The sequence below is a fragment of the Microtus oregoni genome, unplaced genomic scaffold, assembly GCF_018167655.1.
Source record: "Microtus oregoni isolate MIOR12 unplaced genomic scaffold, Mior012 000001F_ref0000356, whole genome shotgun sequence".
NCBI classification, from domain to species: Eukaryota; Metazoa; Chordata; class Mammalia; order Rodentia; family Cricetidae; genus Microtus; species Microtus oregoni.
This window is the reverse complement of record NW_024543060.1, coordinates 90,995,853-91,017,500: the sequence shown is the minus strand read 5'-3', so window position 1 is coordinate 91,017,500 and position 21,648 is coordinate 90,995,853. Positions and strand designations below refer to the sequence as shown.

The window sequence follows — 21,648 nt, the reverse complement described above, 5'->3', positions numbered from 1 at the left end:
TATAGTGCTGAGGCTGAGAAGCGTTTTCTTTTTTGGAATTTTGTTTTTTGAGTCAAGATTTTGCCAGATAACCCAGGCTGGCCTGCAATTAATTCACTATGTAACCTAGGCTGGCCTTGAACTCATGATCCTCTTGCCTCAGCCTCTCAAATGCTGGGACTACAGGCATGACCCACCATGCCTGGGCACTCTGGTTTCTTTATAAAGGTATTTCTGAGGACAGGCAGATGCAGCTCAGGGCTAGAGCTCGTACTAGCACGTACAAGGTTTTGGGTTTATTCCGTAGTACTGCCCCTCCTGAAGCTATAGGGGTGAGTGTGCGTGTGTGTGTGTGTGTGTGTGTACACACACACACGTACACAGCACACACACACGCGCACACACACACACACGCACACACACACACGCACACGCACACACACATGCACACACGCACACACACATCACTTCTGAGGGCTTTTGAGGTTCTTGATTCCCCTCCTAATATACATCTCTTTCATTTTATGAGAAATGTTGCTGGCCCGGGAACGTGGGCCATTTACTGTAAACATTCTCCATGCCTGGCAAACCTGGTAAGGCCTGTGTCTCATTCTCAGGTTGGCTACAGGAAACATGTCTCTTGGGAAACTGAAGCTTCAAGAGTGTTTAAACATCAGAAGACGTCTGTTTGGCGATAAAAACATACTAGTTGGAGAAATTATGGAATTTTTAGCGGATCTGCTGTTTTTTGTCCTGGGAGATAAGGAAAAGTGAGTTTCTAGGGACTGCTTCAAGGAATGTGTCCTCCTCCCATTCCCCCAGGGTCTGGCGTGTGCCCTGACCTCTCTGGGGCATCCTGCCTCTTTGTCTCTAGTGGGGAATATGCCCTCCCTGAGGGCTATGCCCTGCTGTGTGTCAGGGCACCTGCCACAAGGCATTCTGGAAACTCTAGGCCTGCAGAGTGGCGGCCTCGGCAGAAGGAAAGGACACAGGGGCCCAGTGTGCTCACCGTGAGTGCTCCCCAGTGTCCCCGACAGGGCTTGTGAGTGGGTGCGTTTCCCTAGGGCTTCTGCGAGACCCTATCCCACTGTTCTGTGGCTCTGTGTGCTCAAGGCCGAGCCAGCCATGCCTCGGGTCATGCTCGCCTGCTGTCCCCAACTCCAGCCGCCTTGGAGATGTGGCTCCATCCTCAGCTCCACACATACCGAGGTGTAGAAGAGGACCCCAGTGTGAGCATGTACAGATCTCACTGTTTTTCCTGGCAGCGGGCTGGTGTAGGAAGAGTTTCTCTGCGGAGCCTGAGAGTCAACTGCAGACTTCCTGGGCCCCAGCCTTGTCCTTTCGTAGCAGAGCTAGCCCTTCCGAATATCCAGGGACGCTCTGTTCAGTTGTGAAGTCACCAGGTCTTGGGTTTGGAGCTCCTCTCTCCTCCCCTCCTTGTGTCCTGGCGTCCTTTCCCACCTCAGTCTGGCTTTCTCTAAGACCATTTCCCCTCCTCTCTCATCAGCGGATGAATGCAAATGAGGGCTTGGCTGCTCCTAGGTACGGTTGAGGAGAAGGTTTTATTGTAGACATGAGGGAGAGAACAGCCACAGGCACCTGGAAGGGCCTAGCCTGAACACGGCTAGCAGACTGAACCAGGCCAAGAGAGGAGAGAGGGCAAGACGGGGCACCAGGAGCTAAAAACGAGGGACCAAGAGGGCACAAAGCCAAAATGGCTGAGAAGATATAGGGAAGAGGAGCTGGGAAGGGAAGCTCAGGAGCTGGAGAGGTTTAGGGCAGGGGCCGGGATGAGATGTGGAGGATCCAGGACTCTTTAACACTTGCAGTGCTGGGAGATGTTGGGAGAATCTGGCAGCCAGTGCCTGCTTTGATAAGTTACTGGGCAGCTCAGCTAGCCTTTTGTCCTGGGTTTCTTTGAGGCCTAACAGTAATCTATAGTACCTGGGTAAAAACCAGCCCCTGCCCTTTCTAGCTGACATTTAAATGGGAAGACAAATCCACATAAGGGAGGGACCCCAGGGGTGAGGTGTGGGCTGTGTCTCACAGCTAGACTCGGACTTCGTCTCTGTTGCCGAGTAACTGTGCAGTTGGACAGGTGTTCACTGTCTGGGGATCTCATCCACTTGCCATTTGGTGAGGTAAGCAGAGGAATATCTCAGAGGGCTTGACGCTGGTCTAACTGCCTCCCTGTCTCGCTGCTTCACTGCGGCCTCCAGCGTCTATCTGGGCTGCGGTCATTGTGATCCGACCAGCTTCTTGGAGGTTTTCCAACATTACAGCCCAAAAGCCCTGGGCTAGGGGTGTAGCTCATGTCCAAGGGGGTGCGGATGAGCATGTGCGTGGCCATCTTTCTATCACCGTGACTGAGGGAATGTATGAAAGAGTCTTCAGTTGGGCTTGGGGTTCCAGAGGGGGGAGACAATGGTGGTGAGCAAAAGCGCAGCAGCCGAAGAGTTAATGGCTCACATCTCCATCCAAGAGTAGGAGAATGGCTCCAGCCTTTGAAACCTCAAAGCCCTCCCTCAGTGACACACCTCCTCCCGGAAGGCCACACCTCCTAATCCTTCTCACACAGTTCCACTGACTGGGGACCAAGTGCTCAAACATAGGAACCTATGGGGGCCGTTCTCATTCAAACCACCACAGAGGTCCTCGCTTTGATACCCAGCACTGCAATGATGATGATGATGATGATGATGATGATGGTGATGATGGTGATGGAGATAATGATGATGATGATGATGGTGGTGATGATGATGATGATGGTGGTAGTGATGGTGATGGTGGTGATGATGATGGTGGTAGTGATGATGATGATGATGGTGATGATGATGATGATGGTGATGATGATGGTGATGATGATGATGATGGTGATGATGATGATGGTGATGATGATGATGATGATGGTGATGATGGTGATGATGATGGTGGTGGTGGTGATGATGATGGTGATGATGATGATGATGATGGTGATGATGATGATGATGATTATTGGCGAGGATGAGGCTAAGTTGGGAGAATGCCTGCCTAATGTGCACTGAGGTTTTGGTTCAATCCGTACCAGATCTCTGCTGTGTGGAATGGTACATGGCCTACAATCCCAGAGCCCAGGAGGGGAGGCAGGTGTTCAAGATCATCCTTGGCTATATATGAAGTGTTGCTGTCGTGCTGAGACTCTGTCCAAAAAAAAAAAAAAAAAGAAAGAAAGAAAAAGGCCCACACTGTTACATGCGTGGATCCGGCTTCTTTTCCCACTCTCTCAACTAACTGTGAGAGGCTGACGGTCACTTCCACTCTTCCCTGCTCCCCCATCCTCAGGCCAGCATTTGGAGAATGTTTGTTGAATGAATACGTGTCCTGTTTGTTCAGTGTAAAACTTTAACTGGATTTCTGTTTTCTAGATCACAAAGGAAGCAAGTAACCGAATACTATAAACAAGTCATAAAAATCAAGGAGAGCTCAGACACCTTGGCCACCTGCAAGCTCGTCAGGAAGCAGCTGAGCTTAAGCCTCAGCGACACCTTGTGTAAACTGGGTAATTGCTCCCATCTGTTCAGGAAGTGGCAGCGTTTCCCCGAGTTGTCCGCATGATTGCTTGTCTTAAAAATGGCTTCATTGAGGCAATCTCTGCTCTATATACTTGCTTTTTAAAAACAAATTTAAAAATTATATTTATTTAGTGTGTGTGTGTGCGTGTGTGCATGCACATGTGTGTGTGTGCGTGTGCTGTGTGTGTGTGCGTGTGTGTGTGACAGCATGCATGTAGAAGTCAGAGGAAAACTTTAAGAATGAGTTCTCCCCTTCCACCATGTGTCTTCAGAGGACTGAATTCAGGTTGGCAGACTGGCAGCAAGAGCCTTTACTCACCATCTTAGTTACTTTTCTGTTGCTGCAAAGAGACCAAGGCAACCCACCAAAGAGAGCATTGATCAGAGGCTTGCTTCCAGCCCGTGACCACCGCGGTGGGGAGCCCTGCCCCAGACGGGCAAGCAGGACACTGGACTTGCATCTAAGAGCTTACATCTGATTCTCAGTTGGAGACAGAGAGAGACTGGGCCTGGTGTGGGCTTTGGAAACCTCGGAGCTCACCTCCAGTGACACATCTCCTGATTCTACCAGATCGTTCTAACAACTGGGTGCCAAGCCTTCAAACGTGAGCCTGGGAGACATTCTGGTTCAAACCACCGCAGCCACCAAGCCGTCTTACTGGTCAGGCACCTTCAGCTTTTGTTGTTGTCTATTTGCCTTCCCTTCACAGGTCTCCTAATACTCTTTTCCAGCCAGGGGTGGTGGTGCACCCTGCTGTCCCAGCATTTTCAAGAAGGGAACAGGAGGACTGAAGTTCACAGCGTGACACTACATGAGAGCTTGTCTCGGCCAACTAACCAGCAAGCGAGACCCAGGGCTAGGGCTGTAGTCCTTGCTTTGCCTTCGTGAGAATCCAGCTTTTATCTCCAACATGGCAAAGAGAAAGATGGTTTTCAATGCCATTTTTCATTCTTTGTTTAAAAAAAGCAGTAAAAAATGATTGCGCCATCTTGGTCACTGGCTGAAGAGAAAAAAAAAAAAAAACTTCCAAAATATCTATATGAGCTCAAAAGAATGTTTTCACGGAGAGATGTGTGTATGTGTGTGTGTGAGAACACACAGTTTCATGGATGGATTTAGGGATGTGTATGTGTGTGTGAACACACAGTTTTTTGGATGGATTTAGGGTGTGTGTGTGCATGTATGAACACACAGTTTCAGTGGATGGATTTAGGGATGTGTGTATTTGTGTGTGAACACACAGTTTTATGGATGAATTTAGCGGTGTGTGTGTGTCCATGAACAGTTTTTTGTTTATTTTCTGATAAAGCCTTCCAGGCTGAGATTTGTGAAGTATCTTTTCCAAAACCAAAAAACTACAGATGTGAAACATAGAGAAAATATTTGGAAAAGGAGTTGGAATGTCCTGTCTCATCTCTCCACACAGTCTGTTCTGGGATAGTCTGGGTCTGTAGCTTATGGTGGAAGTAAATGACATCATTTACTCCTAAAGTCAGCATCTGTAATAGCATCAGGTGCAGAGTCTTTGACTCCTGAAATAAGTCTATACAAAATGGCTCAAATTTGCAGCCTCTTTCCTGTAGACGGAAATTTCTGTCCTGCCTGGTCCTGCAGCCGTTCAGTCCCAAAGAAACACACAGAGGCTTATATTAATTATAAACTGTTTCGTCTATTAGCTCAGGCTCATTATTAACTAGATCTTACAACTTAAAATAACCCGTGATTCTTGTCTCTGTTTAGCCATGTGGCTTGGTACCTTTTCTCAGTAAGGTATTCTCATCTTGCTTCCTCTGCATCTGGCTGGTAACTGTGTCTCTCTGCCTTTTTTCTTCCTAGAATTCTCTTAGTCTGGTGGCCCTGCCTATGTTTCCTAGCTGGTTACTGGCCAATCAGCATTTTATTAAACCAATATGAGTGGCAAATCTTTACAGTGTACAAGAGCATCATCCCACAGCAATTTTCAGTGTGGTATAATCCAGTTTCTTTTTTTTCCCCAGCAATTAAAGAAATGCTTTTATTAGGTGTGAAGGAACACATAGCATGCCCATAGGGACACACAGCAAAGCAGAGAGGGGGTGGTACTCAGGGAGTCGAAGCTCAGCCTCTTTTTTAAGGCTGGGTGTTTTTAATGTCTCAGAAGAGTCTTCATCCCCTAACTTAGGGTTGTTCGGCTCAAAGAAAGACAGGCTGGCTGACTGTCGTGTAACATGTCCTGATCTGGCCTGGAACTTGTGTGGCCAGCTCCTCAGTAGGGACCCTATTGGTAGGAAAACGGCAATAAGGATTTTTTTTTTTTTAAATCTATTGGGCTTTTGTCTTAGGTAAGGAGGAGGAAGAAACCAGGCATCTTGGAACTTCACCATCCTTTACCTAATCTTGCCTCCTTTCTTGTCTCTGCCCCTCAGTGAGTCTAACTCCTACTGCCTCCTCTCCCTCTCAGGGGACACCCCAATGCTGTTAAGAGTTTTAGGGTACAGAATGCTCCAACTGCTTTGAGCTGACAGCAGGAGTGAGGGAGGAGCAGCAGTGAGAGTGCCTCAGAGGAGGGGGCCTCACTGATCCAGGAAGAAAGGTAGCCCCGTGGCGGCAGCAGGCATCCTTGGAGTGGGCTCTGCGCATGAGGACGAGGTAGCCTCTGTGCCACATGAAGAGGGACGCTCTTAGCTGTGCTGTAACTCCTACTGGGTGTTAGGAAATGGCCAGGGCAGTTTTTCCCTCACGAGAGGAAGAGGATAGGCAAGAAACTGTCCAAAGAACTCTCAGCAGCTTTGTCAGAGGCATCAGCAAGATTGATGGTTTGGCTTAAGAGTTTGAGACCCTTTTCATAGTTCCTTACCGTATAAAATTAATTATTTGCCTGTTTTTTTTTTTCTTCCAAAACAGTCTCAGACTCAGTCTATAGGTGAGGCTGACCTTGAACTCACTGAGATCTGCCTACCTCGGCCTCCTGAGCGCTGGGAGTGAAGGCCTGCGCCACCACCGCCCACCCCGTTTGCTGTTGCTGTCATCACTATTATTGTCTGCACCTTTTCCTAACAAAAGGATTGGTTCTCTATCACCTTGCATTTGTCAAACAAGCCCACACACGAGGGAGGAAATACCTTAGCTAATTCCCTTCTCTCTTTAGAAAAGCAAGTGCAGGGACTGAAAACATAGCTTACTAGAAGCTCCGGTCTCATCCCCAACCGTGCATAAACTCAGAGTGCTGGAGCACATCTGTAACCTGAAGTCCAAGGCCACCCTCAGTTCCTTAGTTGAGATCAGCCTGGACTTTGTGAGACTCTGCCTAAAAAATAAAAAGGAAAAGCAAGTACAGTTACTACAGGGATTTGACTGCTAATTACTTCTTACATTCTTTTGAAAAAGATTTTAAAATTGATTTTATACATAGAAGTGCTCTATTTGCATGTGCAACTTCACGCTAGAAGAGGGCACCAGATCCCACTATAGATGGCTGTGAGCCACCATATGGTTCCTGGGAGTTGAACTCAGGACCTCTGGAAGAGTAGCCAGTGCTCTTAACTGCTGAGCCATCTCTCTAGTACTACTTTTTATATTTCAGTTGTTATTTCAATTGTTCAGTTATTATTAATAATTCATTCAACAAATATTTACTGGGCCCTTTACCTGTCAGTCTCTGTTTTGGTTGCTGGGGAGACAGCAATGTACAAGACAGATGGGAACCAGCTGTGCCTTCAGCTGAGCTCACCTTATTAGAAAAGGCTGTCATATCACTAAGTATGCAATTGTTTAACTTAAATTTTGCAGTGCTACTTGGAGACCCCAGCTGACACAATGCTGTAGTAATATGGAACACCATAAACAGTCAGGAAAGTGTTATTCTGGGAAAATCCAAGCGTGCCAGGGGATCATGGGGGAATCATGAGTCCTCTGGTGGATGGGCCAGGCAGGGGATATCCCTCAGGAAGTGTGGCTGGAACAGAAGATGCAGGATGGGAAGTGGCTCAGTAAGGAAGGTCCAGGAGTGGACAGCATATCTGAGGCTATGGAACTAAAAAAGTCCCTATAGCTGGTGTGCAGGAGCAATGTGGGAGGGGTGTGAGTCTGACAGGTGCCTTCCTCTGAAGCCAGGGCAAGGATCTGTGATCTTACCGGCAGAACAACCGGAAGCCAGGGCAGTGAGTGTTAGGACGAGTCATCCCCTGGCAAAGCCTTCACCGAAATCTAACGTAACAGTCCTGAATTACACTTTGGGTCAGAACCACCGCAGAGCTCAAGGGCCCGTTCCCATCACTCTTGCCCTTCCGTGTGCATTTTTGACTTCTCAGACTGAGAATTCTCAGGGGCAGGGGAGCTGGCATTTATTCTGTCAGCATGCTCGCTGTATCGAGGGGTCATAGATACAGCAGGGACTGCTGGGTGTTTCACACAGTGTGTCCCGGGTTATTCCTTTGAGATGATGGTGCTGCTCCCAGCTAGCAATATTGAAAGAGACAAATCAAATCATTCTTTCCCCCACTGAAAACAGTCATCTTCAGTTGACCTTCTAGATTCTGTGTTAGTTTGTACATTAACAATGATAATTGCTAGCTCGAGTGTTTGGGCATCTTATTACAATAGGTCAACAAGTTGAATACCAGTTAATCTTCAACAGGGTATAAAAAAGGGGGCTTCCAGTAAGTTTTAATAATTAAGATTTATTTTATAATCACAATTTTTTTTTTTGCATGAGACTGTAAGGTTTAAATGTTAAAATGTCGCATCTGTAGGCAGAGGCGGGTCCTTCATCTTCCACCTCCAGATCACTTGCGCAAGGCATGTACTACTAAATTGAATCTCTTTTGTTCATTACTCCTGCACAGCTCCGGCTTCAAGTGTAAGCCTTAGCATAATAAAGCCATAGACCCCAGAGAAGTCAGCAGGCTTGCCAACTGCACCGGGAGTCCTTCTGTGAGCTCTGTTCCCAGCCCTCTCTGGCAGGAACACTTTGATCAATGCTGTAAATTCGCTATTGAGAAACCATTGCAGTGGGAGAAAAGAACCGAAATGAGCCCTTCATTTCCCATTGTGTCAGCCGAGCGCTCTGAACGGAGAGGTTTATTTTGGATGAAGAATGACAGACAGATGAACACAATGCTACCTCCTCCTCACTGGGCTTCTCTTTAAAAGGAAATGTCAGCCATCTCGGTCAGTGGGTGACTCCCAGTAGGGAAAGCCAGTCTCTTTCCTTCATCCAATTTCAGAATTCTCACCTCAGCCAGAACCCTCTGCTGACAGAAGTTGATCCTTTGATCCAAAAGTCAGTAACTCAGACAAACCTTAACTTTTAGTTTTAACTTAGGTAGAAATACCCACTCTTCCCCAAATCTCTAAAGGCTATGTACGATCTCTCTCCACTTTTAAGAGTGGACCCTTGGATTGGAAGTGGATTTCATCTTTCGGCCCCCAAATTCCAGTTTGGGTTTCTAAGGAGTGAGAGAGAACAAGCCTGGTTTAGTTCCTGTGCCAGATCCTCTGAGGCCGCCCCCTGATGTCCTTTCTTTTATGGTTGCCTTGCCTGCTCATACTTGGGAACAGTGGGTTGTTTCAGCAACTCACGGGATTGCAGCTTTCTAAAGCGTTTGGTCCAGTTTTCACAGAAAACAATTACTTTTGATGCCGAGGCTTATCTGTTACTTGGTACTTAATCAAATGACTCAATTAGAGTCATGAAGCAGGCTGACTCTGGAGCATGCTGGAGCCCAGCTGTGGGGGAGCAGGAGTGTGTCTGTGGAGGGGAAGAGCTGCTAGCTGCAGGCATTTAGTATGTCATGGGTGATAGACAGCAGAGCCTTGTAGAGGAAGTGAAGGACCCTGGTAAGGGTCTCCTCCCAGATGGACCACATAGATGGGACCCTTCCTGGGGATATTACTATTTTCTTGTGTGTATTTGTTGGCCTGGTGGCAGTGACCAGTACTTGGGAGGCAGAATCTCTTCGAGTTCGAGGCCAGCCTGCTCCACATTTCCAGGGCTACACAGAAAACCTGTCTCAAAAAAGCCAAAAGAAAAAAACAAAAAACAAAAAAAAAACAAAAACAAAAAAAAAAACCAAAAACCTTTGTCTCAAAAAAACCAAAAAAAAAAAAATTATTGATGTATTTGTGTGAGTGAGTGTGCCTATGCCTTGGGTCTGTAGGGGTCAGGGGACGGCTGGCAGGGGTCAGTTCCCTCCTCCGTCGTCATCTTGGTCTTGGGGATCGGACTCAGGTGATCAAGTGTGGTGGCGAATGTCTTTCCCCAGTGAGCCGTCTCTCGAGCTTGGTGTTGATTATTTTGGATCTCCTAAGGAATAGTAATGGAGAGTAGTGTTCTCCTTGCTTGGGGAGTTATGTTTGGAATCATGGGGACTGAGAATCCCAGCTGCACTATTTTCTGGACCTGTGGACATCACTGCCTCCATTTCCTTATTGTCGGAAAGGGCATAATCATGTGTGCCCATAGGGCTCTTCCAAGGATTTAATGAGATAAAACCACCAGCAGAAACAAGCAACTAGGTGTTAGGTTCCTTTCCCGCCCAGGGCAAGTTGGCTGTGGGAGAAGACCCAGAAATTCCTCAGTAATTCACATTCACTGGGTCACAAGGACTGACCAAGCTAACCCAGAGTTGGTCCCAGCTCCAGAGAAAGGTCTGGGGCTAGGCCAAGGCCGGGATGCCTGATCCTGGACATTCACCTGCTGACAGAGAGCATCAGGTTGTGTCAAAGGACACTGAGGTCAAAACCATAGCTATGGATCTGCCTTGGGTCCTGGGGGTCAGGAGTGGGCGTGGAAGAAGCCTGGGTGGTCGGCCGTGAAGGAGTCAAGCTGCTCCTATGACAGTGTAGTTCGGTGTCACCAACCAAGAGCTTCCTGGAGAAGGAACAGTGTCTGCAGGATCTGGAGGTGGGTGGCCAGAGCATCTCTTCCAGCGGGTCCTGGCTTAGCAGGTCCACAGGAAGCTCTCTGTTTCTCCATTTCCCCTTTAAGGCCAGCTGAAGTCCTCAGAATTCAGCCATCACAACTGAGAAACTCGAATGGGCACGCTACTGGTCTTGAGAGGGCGGCTGGAAGCATCGTAGGGAATCGTGGAGGAATTTGAAAGCAAGGACATGTCTGCAGAGGGCTAAGTAGACAACCCCCAGAAACTACAGGAAAAGCTGTAGGCGTGGCTTAGGAAATAGAGCCGCAGAGAGGTTGATTGCAAGTAGGAGTCAATGACGTCCATTACAATCCAGAGTGAAGGGGCCTTGTCAGGGGCAGGCTGGGTTGTTCCACCAGGAACCAGACCATGTCTAAGAGATAGCAGAATGGGCACACTGGACACCCACAGCACTGCTTACAGAGGCATAGGGAAGGGAGACTCTTTTTACTTCACACTTGGGTACGTTTTCGTGTTTGAGCCACAGGTATATGTGCACTGTGTAAAAGACTAACTGGAAAAGAAAGACATGTGATGACGGCATAGCTCATTTGCTGTGGGACAATGGTCTGGTACCCTGTAAAGATTTGCTACTTGTATTTTAATAAAACGCTGATTGGCCAGTAGCCAGGCAGGAAGTAGAGCAGGGTGACGAAAACAGGAGGGAAGAGGAAAGAATCAGTCTGCAGTTGTCACCCAGATGCAGAGGAAGCAAGATGAGAACACCTCACTGATAAAGGTACCAAGTCATGTGGCTAGCATAGACAAGAATTGTGGGCTAATTTCAGATGCAAGAAAGAGTTAATAAGAAGCCTGAGCTAATAGGCCAACCAGTTTATAATTAATGTAGACTTCTGTGTGTTTCTTTGGAACTGAACGTCTGTGGGACCGAGTGGGACAGAAACCTCTGTCAACATTTGTTGGACTAACAGACTGATGTGCCTGGTACTGGGCACAAGCTCCTGGTCACGTGTTGATGCTCGTGGATGTGAGGACATCCCCAGCAGTCCCTTTATCACATGTCCAGATCTGTGTCCTAATGGTACCAGCTTCACAAGGCAGGTGTGATCAAGAAAGTGTGTTGGGCACGTTTTCTAATGTAACCCTTGTCACCTAACCCAAGAAAAACACACTGGTAAGATTCGTTTTCACAGAACTTATGAGGCTGCAGTGTTGGTGTTTGTCTAATCTAGAGCTATGTAGATCTACAACTGTCAAAGGCTCAGTGAAGGTGTGTGTGTGTGTATGTGTGTGCATGTGTATGTGCGTGTGTGTATGTATGTGTGTGCGTGTGTGCATGCATGCGTGAGTGATGAGAATGGAATGCAGGGCCTGGTGCATGCTGGGCAAACACTCTACACTGAGCTGTTCTCCAGACTCCTGAGGGTTCAAGTTGCACTGACTGTCTCTTTAACTTGAGGCTTTGACCTGGTCCCATCTTCCCTTTCCTTCTCTTCCCCCTCTTCCTGTCTCTTCCTCCTCTCATGGCATCAACATGAATTTCTAAAGAGTGGAGGTCAGCCTCTGTCCCTTCTTTCCTGGCCCAATGTCCTCTCCTATGGTTTCTTCATACGAGACACAAGTGAAATGCTTTTGACAGGGTGTGTGACGACAGATGGCATTCTAATGCCGCCTTTACAAATGTTCTTCAGTCTCTTGTAAATGTATAAAGATGGTAATTAAAAATTCTAACGTCCCCTTTTCCCTCTGTCTACCCAGCAGGCCAACTGTTGTCAGGTGACTTCTCCCATCATGCCATGATGGAGGCAGTCGGCTATTTGTATAGGTCACTTGATTTAAGGGCAACTCACCTGGGGTCTTCCCACACTTCAGCCCAGGGAATACTGCAGTGAGTTCCTGTTCCATGTCTCAAAAAGAAGCCGACTTTCTGATTGTTTGTGTTAATCCACAGCTGCGTGACATGTTTTGGTCTTTTGCAGCCTTCTAGGGGAAATCCAGAAGTTCCGAGGCAGGCGGTGTTGGCCTCAAGGCACGAGCCAGCTGTTCCCTGACGGTGCCAGGAACTGCTCTTTATTCTGGGAAAACTTGTCTAAATTAAACTATCGCAGCGCTCAGAGCTCGGACACGGTGAACACCGCCCTGTGTATGAACGGCATAAGTAAGATGCAGGGAACTAACAGCACAGAGCCGGCACCTCCTCCGGTTTCAGATAAACCCAAATGTCCTCGTGGCAAAGGAAAGAAGACCTTGACTCCAATTCCCAGCACCTCTGCTGGGGAAAAGACCCAACAGAAGGTACAAAATACGCAAAATACTTGGACCACATGGAATAGTCCAAGAAAGCAAACTCCAAGGAGAAAGAAAGAGTGTCCCATGAAGACGTTATTTCCGGGTGAAAAGAATGGCTTAGTCAGACTTTCAAGGCAAAGGGTTTTCTCTGCTAAGTGCGAGAATGGAAAAAGCCTAATGACTGCAATCTACCGCCAACCCCCACGAGCACCTCTTAGTGCAAACAGCCCCTGGGATTCCATATCTGAGCTTGTATCAGAAAAATGGCTTTTCCACAGCCCACAGTACACCTGTACTCCTCAGAGGCCTCCTTTCCCAAGACGATCTCTAATAGAAGCAAAATGGTTGAAGGCCTCAAATGACACCGACAAAAAATAAAAACCATCTGGGCTCTTTTGTATTTAAGTCTTTCTCATTTCTCTTGAAGTTCTATATGTGTGCTTGTGGCACATGTGTGCACATGTTTGTGTGTAGGCCAGAGGTCAGTGCCGGTGTCTTCCTCAATCACTTTCCGCCTGATATTTTGAGACCAGATCTCACCGAATCTAGAGCTCACAGATTCTACTAGCCTGGCCGGTCAGTGAGCTCCAGGGATCCTACTGTCTCTGCTTTCCCTGTGGAGGTCATAGGAACAGGCTGTCACACCTGGCTTTTTATGGCGGTGTTGAACCTCAAACTCAGGTCCTGGTGTGCGCACAGCAAGCTCTTTACAGACTAAGCCACCTCCTTAGCATCTATTTTGGATTCTTTAATCAAGTATTTTCTTTTAAACACTTAGGAGTGGTCACTATCCACGTCTGGGGATTCAGTTTTCTTAGTCCCTTATAATGTTGTGTCTGATTTTAGTTAAAAAGAGCAGGTTCTAAGTGACCCAGATTTCTATGGGAAGTAGAACAATCTTGACTCCATAGTACTATATTCTAATATATATTATATATAGGCAACCTTACCAATTCTAGCTTTATTTTTGAATTTCTATGGTTTATCTGTTGTGAATTTAAATTTTTCCCATCTAAGCAAAATTGATGATTGTTGTCACCAAAACTTTTTATTGATACAATAAGAAAAAAACTAGAAATTGAAATGCTCTCTAGTCATAAAGCTTTAAGTATCAGAGCCCTTGGATTTGATACTATATCTATTTGAGCATTTTACTATCCTCCATTTTATCAGTGATTCGTCAAACATTAACCTGCAATAGTTAAGGATTACTTTCTAGCGACCCTTATCCCCACCGCCCAACAACATCGTTCCTAGGAAACTAACAGAAGAGGGGACTCAGCTATGTGGCTTTAGGTGAGCAACTTTACTTCTGCGGTGTCTCAATTTGACTATGTATAAAATGAGAGACATGGTGCTTATCTTTGAAGATAGCTGAGAAAACTGTAGAGATAAATTACCCTGGAAGCCTCATTGATGACTTTTTATTATTAGCCAGGAACTAGCTTAAGGGTCATCTTCCTCCGTGAACCACCTTACTCTCCCAGCGACGCTTTAGGAATCACGATTGTGCCCCACCTACTTCACATATGCCAGCTCGTCCCTCTGATTTACCTCCTACTCAGTGGTCACCGTGGGGGTAGTTTGGGAATTCCCAGGGCTCAGTGTGTTTCAGGCAGGTCTCGGGTGGACGGCAGTCAATCCTGCAGGAGCCACGTCTGACTCAGGGCACACAGAAATGGCGCCTGGTGGGGCGGCTGCTGTTTATTGGCTTTTAGTGGGAGCTACAAGGCATGGAACAAGTGCGGTTAAGCAGGTAAGCTGAGCAGCCACCAAGCGTGTGTTGTGAGCGTGGGCAGGAGCCTGGAATCTTGACCAGAGGGCCTCTTGGAGGTGGGAATCCGGCTTTCCAGAGGCCGTGCACCGAAAAGGGAAATTTGAGTGTGCTTTATACTTGCAATTTTCAGGGATGGGATCTTGCAGGCGATTTTAGACTTTGTGTGGGACCTCGGCAGGTTTAGATGGGCTTCAGGACGTCTCAGACAAGTACCTGAGATCCAGAAGACCTGCAGATGCCGTTGATACGGAGTGAGGTCACCTTCCAGAGGCTGGGACCCGGACAGGAGTGCCTAGTGAGGGGTGCCTATCAGTGAAACCATAATCGCCACGGAAGGCAAGAGGAAGGAAGCACGGAGTCCTGCTGGCGGCGATAGGGTCGGAGACGAATCATCCTAGTCCATGCGGTCTCAAGTGCCACTGCCCTGCCACCCCCACGCCTCGCGGGGTCAGGAAGTGACCGCAGCAGACCGGGAGCCGAGCCCAGGCATCTAAGGCCCCGCCCACCCCGTTTCCTCAAGGCTCCGCCCCTGACTCCGCCTCTGACTCAATCACGGAAGGTCCCACTCAGTCCCGGCCTCCCCCCCCCCCCCCGTCCAGCCAGGCCCCGCCCCTGTCTCAGCCTCAGGCCCCACCCACCCCGCGGCTCCAAGCCCAGCCCCTGACCCCGCCTCCTTATAGACCCCGCCCACGTCTCCAGGCCCTGCCTCCGACTCCGCCTAGGTCCCGCCCCTCAGAGGCTGGTTCCTGGGCCTGGAGGCTGGTTGCACAGAGACAGGCATCGCGGACTCGCGTCCGGTAATCCTCCCGACGCTGGCCGTCCGTGCCTCCGGCAGTTCGGAGCCGGCATGGCCACAGTGGCTGCGGTGGCCCGCGGGGCGAGGGCGGCGGCGGCGGGGCTGCGGAGCAGCGGCGGAGCTGCAGCTCGGGGACGGCCGCGCACGGGCTGTGCTCGGCGCCTGTGCACCGCCCCGGCCGCCGTGGACATGAAACGCTACCTGTGGGCGCGCTACCACGAGGCGAAGAGGAGCACGGACGGTGAGTCAGTGCGAGACCCAGCCTGCACCGCCCGCTCGGGGACCCTCGGGCCCCGCACCCTATCTCTGCCGCGCGGCTCCCGCGGAGACGGAGTCCAGAACTTGGCAACTCTTGCTTCGCTGTCATTCCCATGCCTGGAAAGCTGTTTCATACCTGGGGATTGCTCAGCCAGGAGTGGGCCTCGGAAGTGCTCTGGGCAGCCGCGAGAGTTCCAAGGGCGTCAGTCGGAAAATGTTATCCCAAACACCGTTAGGTGTTGTCATTCACCCTGGGAATGGTAGTGGCAGCCCAGCCAGCAGCCACGCTGTCCTAGACAGGCTCCGGCGCACGCGGCTGGGTCAGGAGGCTGAGCCGGTTTCCTTGGTGCAGCGGGATGGAGTAGGGTGAAACGTTCTGTTTGAAGTGGGTGTGGGGGTCTGGTTATCCACGGCCCTCTGCGAGGGGGAGAGGGTACTTGTGGCCAAGTGAGCCGAGAAGAAGCTCCAGTAGGAAGCGGGGAGGAATGGAGAGAGGAACCAGACTATACTAGAGTCAGGCATTGATAACGTCCCTCATCTCCTGCAGCCTCCGGAGGAGGGGGTCGCGTCCTTTGTGTAGATGGCAAAGGAGAGATCTGAGCGCAAGAAAGGGATCTGACCGAAGACTGGTTTTGACCCAGAGTCGGGAATCTATTGTCCCGTCTCTTGCTATGTGTTTCTTCCCAGCTGGCGATTATTTGGAACCTGGAGTCAAGGGGCAGTGAGCCGTAGACACTGAAGCTATCAGAGGAGACTCAGGATTTAATATATTGATTCTTTCGCAGGGAGGCGGTTGGGGAGGATGGCCCGGGGAGGGTTGGTGAAGGTACATTTTGTAGGATTTCTAAGATTCGTTTGCATCTTTTGGCCAGAGGTCAGTTCAAGCGAAACAAAACCCACTTGGAATAATTTTCCAGCGTGTCAGCGATGCAGACTTCTATGGAAGAGTGGCTTATTGTTTCTGGTTTTTCCTTTGCCAAGAGTTGGATTTCGAAGCTGTTATGTGGTGCGGCCGGAAAGATTTGCTTTGGAGTGGTTAGGATTTACAGATCTTAGAGATAGAAGAAATGGAGAAGATCGTCTAGGCCAGGCAAGTTCTTGGAGATGGGCCTTAAAGTCCCCTGCGTTATCCTCCCAGGTGGGGGCCACTATTCCTGGCAAGTTTGTTCTTTTCTCCTTGCCTCTCACCCTTCCTGCTTTTGGATGCTCAGCAGATAGTAGCCGCTGTAGGGGGTGGAGGAGGTGACTTAGGTACTACAGGTACACGGTGCACACACAGGTCCCCTCACTAGGAGTACACACACGGTGTGCAGGTCCCCTCACTGCGAGCCCTCTCACTGCGGGTACACGGTGCGCAGGTCCCTTCTCCGTGCCCACAGCACATTCACAAATAGTTCCTCTGTCGCCCCTGAAAACTCAGGGACTTTTAAGTTTGGCTCTGACTTCTTTGTCTCATTTGGGTACTCAGCTTCCCTACCCTCCTCCAGCTGGTGTCTGTGACCTTTCAGTGGGCATGTGTTAAGTACCCAGCAGCCGACTTTAAGGTTATTGATTCTCAGGTTCCTGAGTCTGGGCGGGGGGTCCAGCATCTGTTCACCTGCCTGACTGTGCCAAGATGTGGACCAGGCCATGGATGTGAAGTCTAGAGGGAGGGATAAGTGACAGCCGCTGACAGGGCAGATGAGGGCCTATGGGGATGCAAGAGCCCCTCCCCCTCCTCAGTTATCCCCTCAGGAGAGAGTTTTACCTTTCCACTTCCTGATTCTGACAAAAGAATTTCATTTTCTGGCCACTTGATCCCTTTCAGTAATCCAGACAGTTCCTTCAGGTACAATCACTCAGATGCCTGCCCGGCAAGGGCTGTGGCTTTTAGGCTTTGTTTTAATGCCTTCTACCCCAGTCTTTTCTTTCCATTTTAATTGAAATTTGTTAAAAAAAAAACAAAACATTTTTCAGATCAGTTTTGGATATACAGAGAAACCTGTAGTTCCTATAAAGCCGGCAGCTGTTTTCCCAGCCCTTTTTGTCTCTTCCCCTCTTCCTGGAAGTCAGTTCGGAAAGTTCTTTGGAATGTCACAGCATAAGCCCTAGCAAGACTCTAGATGCTGGTCTTCAGCAGGATGCAGAGGGGTGGCTTTACCCCTGGGGACACCTGGTTAGGTCTGGAGATCATTTTATTTCTCACTGGGGGTAGGGGTAGTGGTGGGTGGCGACCAACACAATATTTTCATAATAAATAGCTATGTGGCTTCAAGCATCAGTGGTGCTGGACTTAAGGTTCCCTGGATTAGTGTTCTGAGAAACCACTGTTGTGACTGTCCTGCCAAGGGCTGCATGTATTTGTGTGAGGTCTGTTCCTGTTGACTGTGTATTGTATTTCGGTGGAAGTCTAGACTTCTCAGTGTGTTCAGGTAATTGGCCTGTTTTCTTGTCTCCAGAACAGAGGTGGTCTTCCCTCAGAGAGGCAGCTCCAATTTTGGGTTTGGATAACTTGTGGGTTTGTTATTTTCCTTCCTTCCTTCCTTCCTTCCCTCCCTCCCTCCCTCCCTCCCTCCTTCCTTCCTTCCTTCCGTCCCTCCTTCCTTCCCTCCTTCTTTCCTTCCATCTTTCCTTCCTTTCTCCTTCTTTCTTCCCTCCCTCCCTCCTCTCCCTTCCTCTCACCCTTCCCTCCCTCCCTTCCCTTCCTAAGGAGTTAATCAAAGAGCAGGGCTGGTTAGAATACTTGCCCCCTTGGCGAGACTGTAGTTGAAGAAGATAAACAGGCAGCAAAGTTGGGGATTACTGTGAAGTGATAGAAGCTATATTCAGAGACACAGAAGGGCTTATTCACAGTTCTGGGTTGAAAGAGTTTGATAATCCATCAGAAATTAGGTATTTGTGGGGATTGGGGAGCCAGTTCAGTTGAGTGCTTCTGCACAAGCATGGGGCCCTGAGTTCTAATCCCCAGAACCCACAGAAGCTGGGCATGGTGGCATCTCACTGTACCGCCAGCTAGCAGGAGAGACAGACAGGAGGGTTTCTGGGGCTTGCTGGCCAGACAGGTGTGCAGGAAAAAGCCCAAACAGAAAACCCAGAGAGCTCCAGGTTCAGTGAGAGACCCTGTCTGAAGGCAGTAAGGCGGTGACAGAACAGGGCACTTGACGTGCCCCTTTGGCCTCTGCACGAGTACACATGGGGCATGCACCACAGACACATGCACACAGACATACACCATACACATGTACACACGCACAATTTCGGTACTTAGCAGGGACTACAGATGCAAGCAGAACCGGTCCAAAATAAACATAAGACACAGAGATAATTCTCACCATATATAAGGTGCTATATTATAACTAATGACACACACATTCCTCCAGGAGCTGCTGCAGGTGAAGAACTTACAAGACTAACATCTTGTTAGTTTAGACTAGCATCTCTAGGACTGTGCCTTACAATCTTCTGAGAATACAGCTGTTAAAATGGAGGAAAAAAAAATCCACACACCAGTTTGTTTTTTTTTTTTATAGCAGGGCTTTTCAGTTCTAGCTTTAGAAGCAACAGAGCCTTTAAAAGCCACAAGTTTCCAAGAAAAAAAGATGTTGATATTTTGCTTCCTGAATAAATTTGATCTTGAAGCCCCAGTTTTGCATTAGTAGCTCCATTTTGGGGGTTCTGTACTTTGGAATCTCTAATAATATGTTTAGTAAGAATGCATGTTACGAATGTGCTTTCTTTACGCAGTTAGGAATGGCAGACAGTAGAGTCAGGAGCCCGTAGGAATCTGGAGACTCCTTGTACTCTGTCTTTGGATAAACAGACTCATTTGCACTCCTAAATCACACTTCCTGGGCAGTTGTACACACACAGGATATTTCATGTGTGATCTCATTGGTTTCCTGGGTCGTCTCACCCCAAGTCCCGGTGCTGGTTTGGTTTTCTGTTATTCTTACCATGTGGAAAGACTCACACCGTGGGTGAGAGCTGGTGGCAGAGCCAGCACAGGGACCGGTCTAGACTGAGCTTGTCCCTAGCTGGGTTGTGGATGCTGGATCCAGCCCAGGACCTTGTTCATGTTACAGAAGCATTCTGCCAAGTGGACTGCATTTCCAGACCAGGAATGTCTGCAGACTAGCTTCTCTGGCTGTCGGTGCCACCAAGGCAGAGAAGTGCCGATTTGTTTGTTTGTTAGCCCTGGACCAGGCTGGCCTTGAACTCACAGAACTCTCCCTGTCTCTGCCTCTCAAGTGTTGGAATTGAAGGCGTGCGCCACCACCACATGAAATATTGATTTTTAGAATTTAATTTTTTTGTCCTCCAAGGCTGTTAGCGGAATTACCAGTTGATCTCCCTAAGCATTTTCTCTTCTCCTCTATACTCCTCAGGATGTATATTCCTTGGTGAAAGAAGCAAATTCACTCCAGGTTTTTTTTTTTTTTCTGGGTCTCTTGTAGCCTAGACCAGCTCTGAACTATCTGTAGAGTCGAGAATGACTTCTGAACTCCTGATTTTGCTGTCTCCTCTAAGTGCTTGGGACTAACTTTGTGCATTCCAGGCAAGCACTCTCAACTGAGTCCCATTCCCAGCCCAATTCTATGGAGATCACTCAGTCTTGACGCTCAGCAGCAAAAGCCAGGCGGCAGCCGCATCCTTAAGTGGAAGAGATGGCCCAGCAGTTAAAGAGCTTGCTTAGTAAGCCTGAGGACACGGTTTGGGTCCCCAAAACCCCCTGTAAAGGCAGGGTGTGTAGCAAGACTTTACAATTCCAAGAAAACGGAGGTGGGGTTCTTAAAGCCACATGGCATAAGCTGCCCTCAAACTCACGATCCTCCATTTGCCTGCCTGTATGTGTGTGTACCATGTGTTTGTCTGGTGCTGGCTAAGGCCACAAGAAGGCCTCCAATTCCCAGGAATTGGAGGTTAGATGGCTGTGAGCTGCCATGTGGGTACTGGGAACCAAATCCTGGTCTTCTGCTAGAGCAGTCTATGCCCCTGACCACAGAACAACTTCTCCAGTCCCTTAGTGACTGGTGACCATCATTTGCGAGGTAGAGAGGTAGCTATATCCTAACTTTTTGCTTCCAGAACTTTTTGTAAACTTAAAATTCCTTTAGAGAAAAGTTTTTTTCAGGGGTTCCGTGTGTAGTTGGCATGTTTGAGGCCTTGGGTTGAGTACCTTGCACCAATATCTCCTCCCTCCCCCCAAATAAAACAAAACCTACAACACTTCTTAAAGATCCTGGAAGCTTTGTTTATATGGAGTTATAGGCATATTGAAATTAAGTGTACCTAGTGATTTGTTTAATGCGACAATAAATTGCTACCTGTTAATATAAATGGCTTTTTATTTTTTGGTTTGTCGGGGCAGGGTTTCTGTGTAGCCCTGGCTGTCCTGACACTCACTCTGTAGGCCAGGCAGGCCTCTGTTTTGATAGATTTTCTTTTATTCTCGCCCTATAAAGCACAGCGTCCGCTCTACGCTCTACGGTACTACGCCTGTGGCGCCCGTGCCACTACAGGTCGGAACGCGAGCCAGGAACTATGCTGGAGACTTAAAAACACGCGCGCAGAGACAGGCAGAGAGAGACAGGGACACGGGTCATCCTTGATACAGGAGTGCCAACTTTGTTGTGCTCCAGGGAAGCTTATATAGGGATCCTTAACTGATAGCCACGCCCAGCTCTGGGGATCTTTCAGCTGCAGGCCTCACGTGAACCCATCCATGCCCCTGCCATCAGGGTCTCGTGCTCCGAGCAGCTGCGGGCACAGGTGTTTTGCTCTGTTCACTCCAGCAGGCGAAGGGTCTGAGGCAGGCAAAGAAAGTCAAGGGGCCAGGGGTCTTAATCCCCCAACATCGCCCCACATCGGAACACCAAAATGTTGTTGTTTTACTCTTTTGGCTTTTTTGGAGGTCCTGCCACCCAGCTCTCAAATAAATCACACACGGAGGCTTATTCTTACCTATAAATGCCCAGCCTTAGCTTGGCTTGTTTCTAGTCAGCTTTGATGGAGGAAGGTCATTGGTTAAATAAAAAGAAACTGCTTGGCCCTCATTGGTTAGAGATAGGTGGGAGGAGTAAACAGAACAGAACGCTGGGAGGAAGAGGAAGTGAGCTCAGACTCCACAGCTCTCCTCTCGGGAGCAGATGCCTCAGAGA

The 21,648-nt window shown here is 48.7% G+C and overlaps 2 protein-coding genes across 4 annotated transcripts in view; both read left to right on the top strand.

Moving 5' to 3' along the window:
* Nucleotides 1-13,058, top strand: part of LOC121460714 (tetratricopeptide repeat protein 41-like) — a 44,636-nt gene extending 31,578 nt beyond the window's left edge. The window contains exons 12-15 of one of the 3 annotated variants that reach the window (XM_041671201.1): nucleotides 597-749; nucleotides 3,384-3,517; nucleotides 12,150-12,279; nucleotides 12,371-13,058. In XM_041671201.1, coding sequence (XP_041527135.1) covers nucleotides 597-749; nucleotides 3,384-3,517; nucleotides 12,150-12,279; nucleotides 12,371-13,058 — 1,105 coding nt within the window. Of the gene's footprint in view, nucleotides 1-596; nucleotides 750-3,383; nucleotides 3,602-12,149; nucleotides 12,280-12,370 lie in introns of those variants that run through there. The other 2 variants (XM_041671192.1, XM_041671181.1) reach the window with 2 other exon arrangements.
* Nucleotides 13,059-15,211: 2,153 nt separating this feature from the next.
* The window catches only part of Nt5dc3 (5'-nucleotidase domain containing 3), a 44,008-nt gene continuing 37,571 nt past the window's right edge, over nucleotides 15,212-21,648 (top strand). Inside the window, exon 1 of the mRNA XM_041673658.1 lies at nucleotides 15,212-15,494. Coding sequence (XP_041529592.1) covers nucleotides 15,305-15,494 — 190 coding nt within the window. The 5' untranslated portion in view covers nucleotides 15,212-15,304. The remainder of the gene's footprint in view (nucleotides 15,495-21,648) is intronic.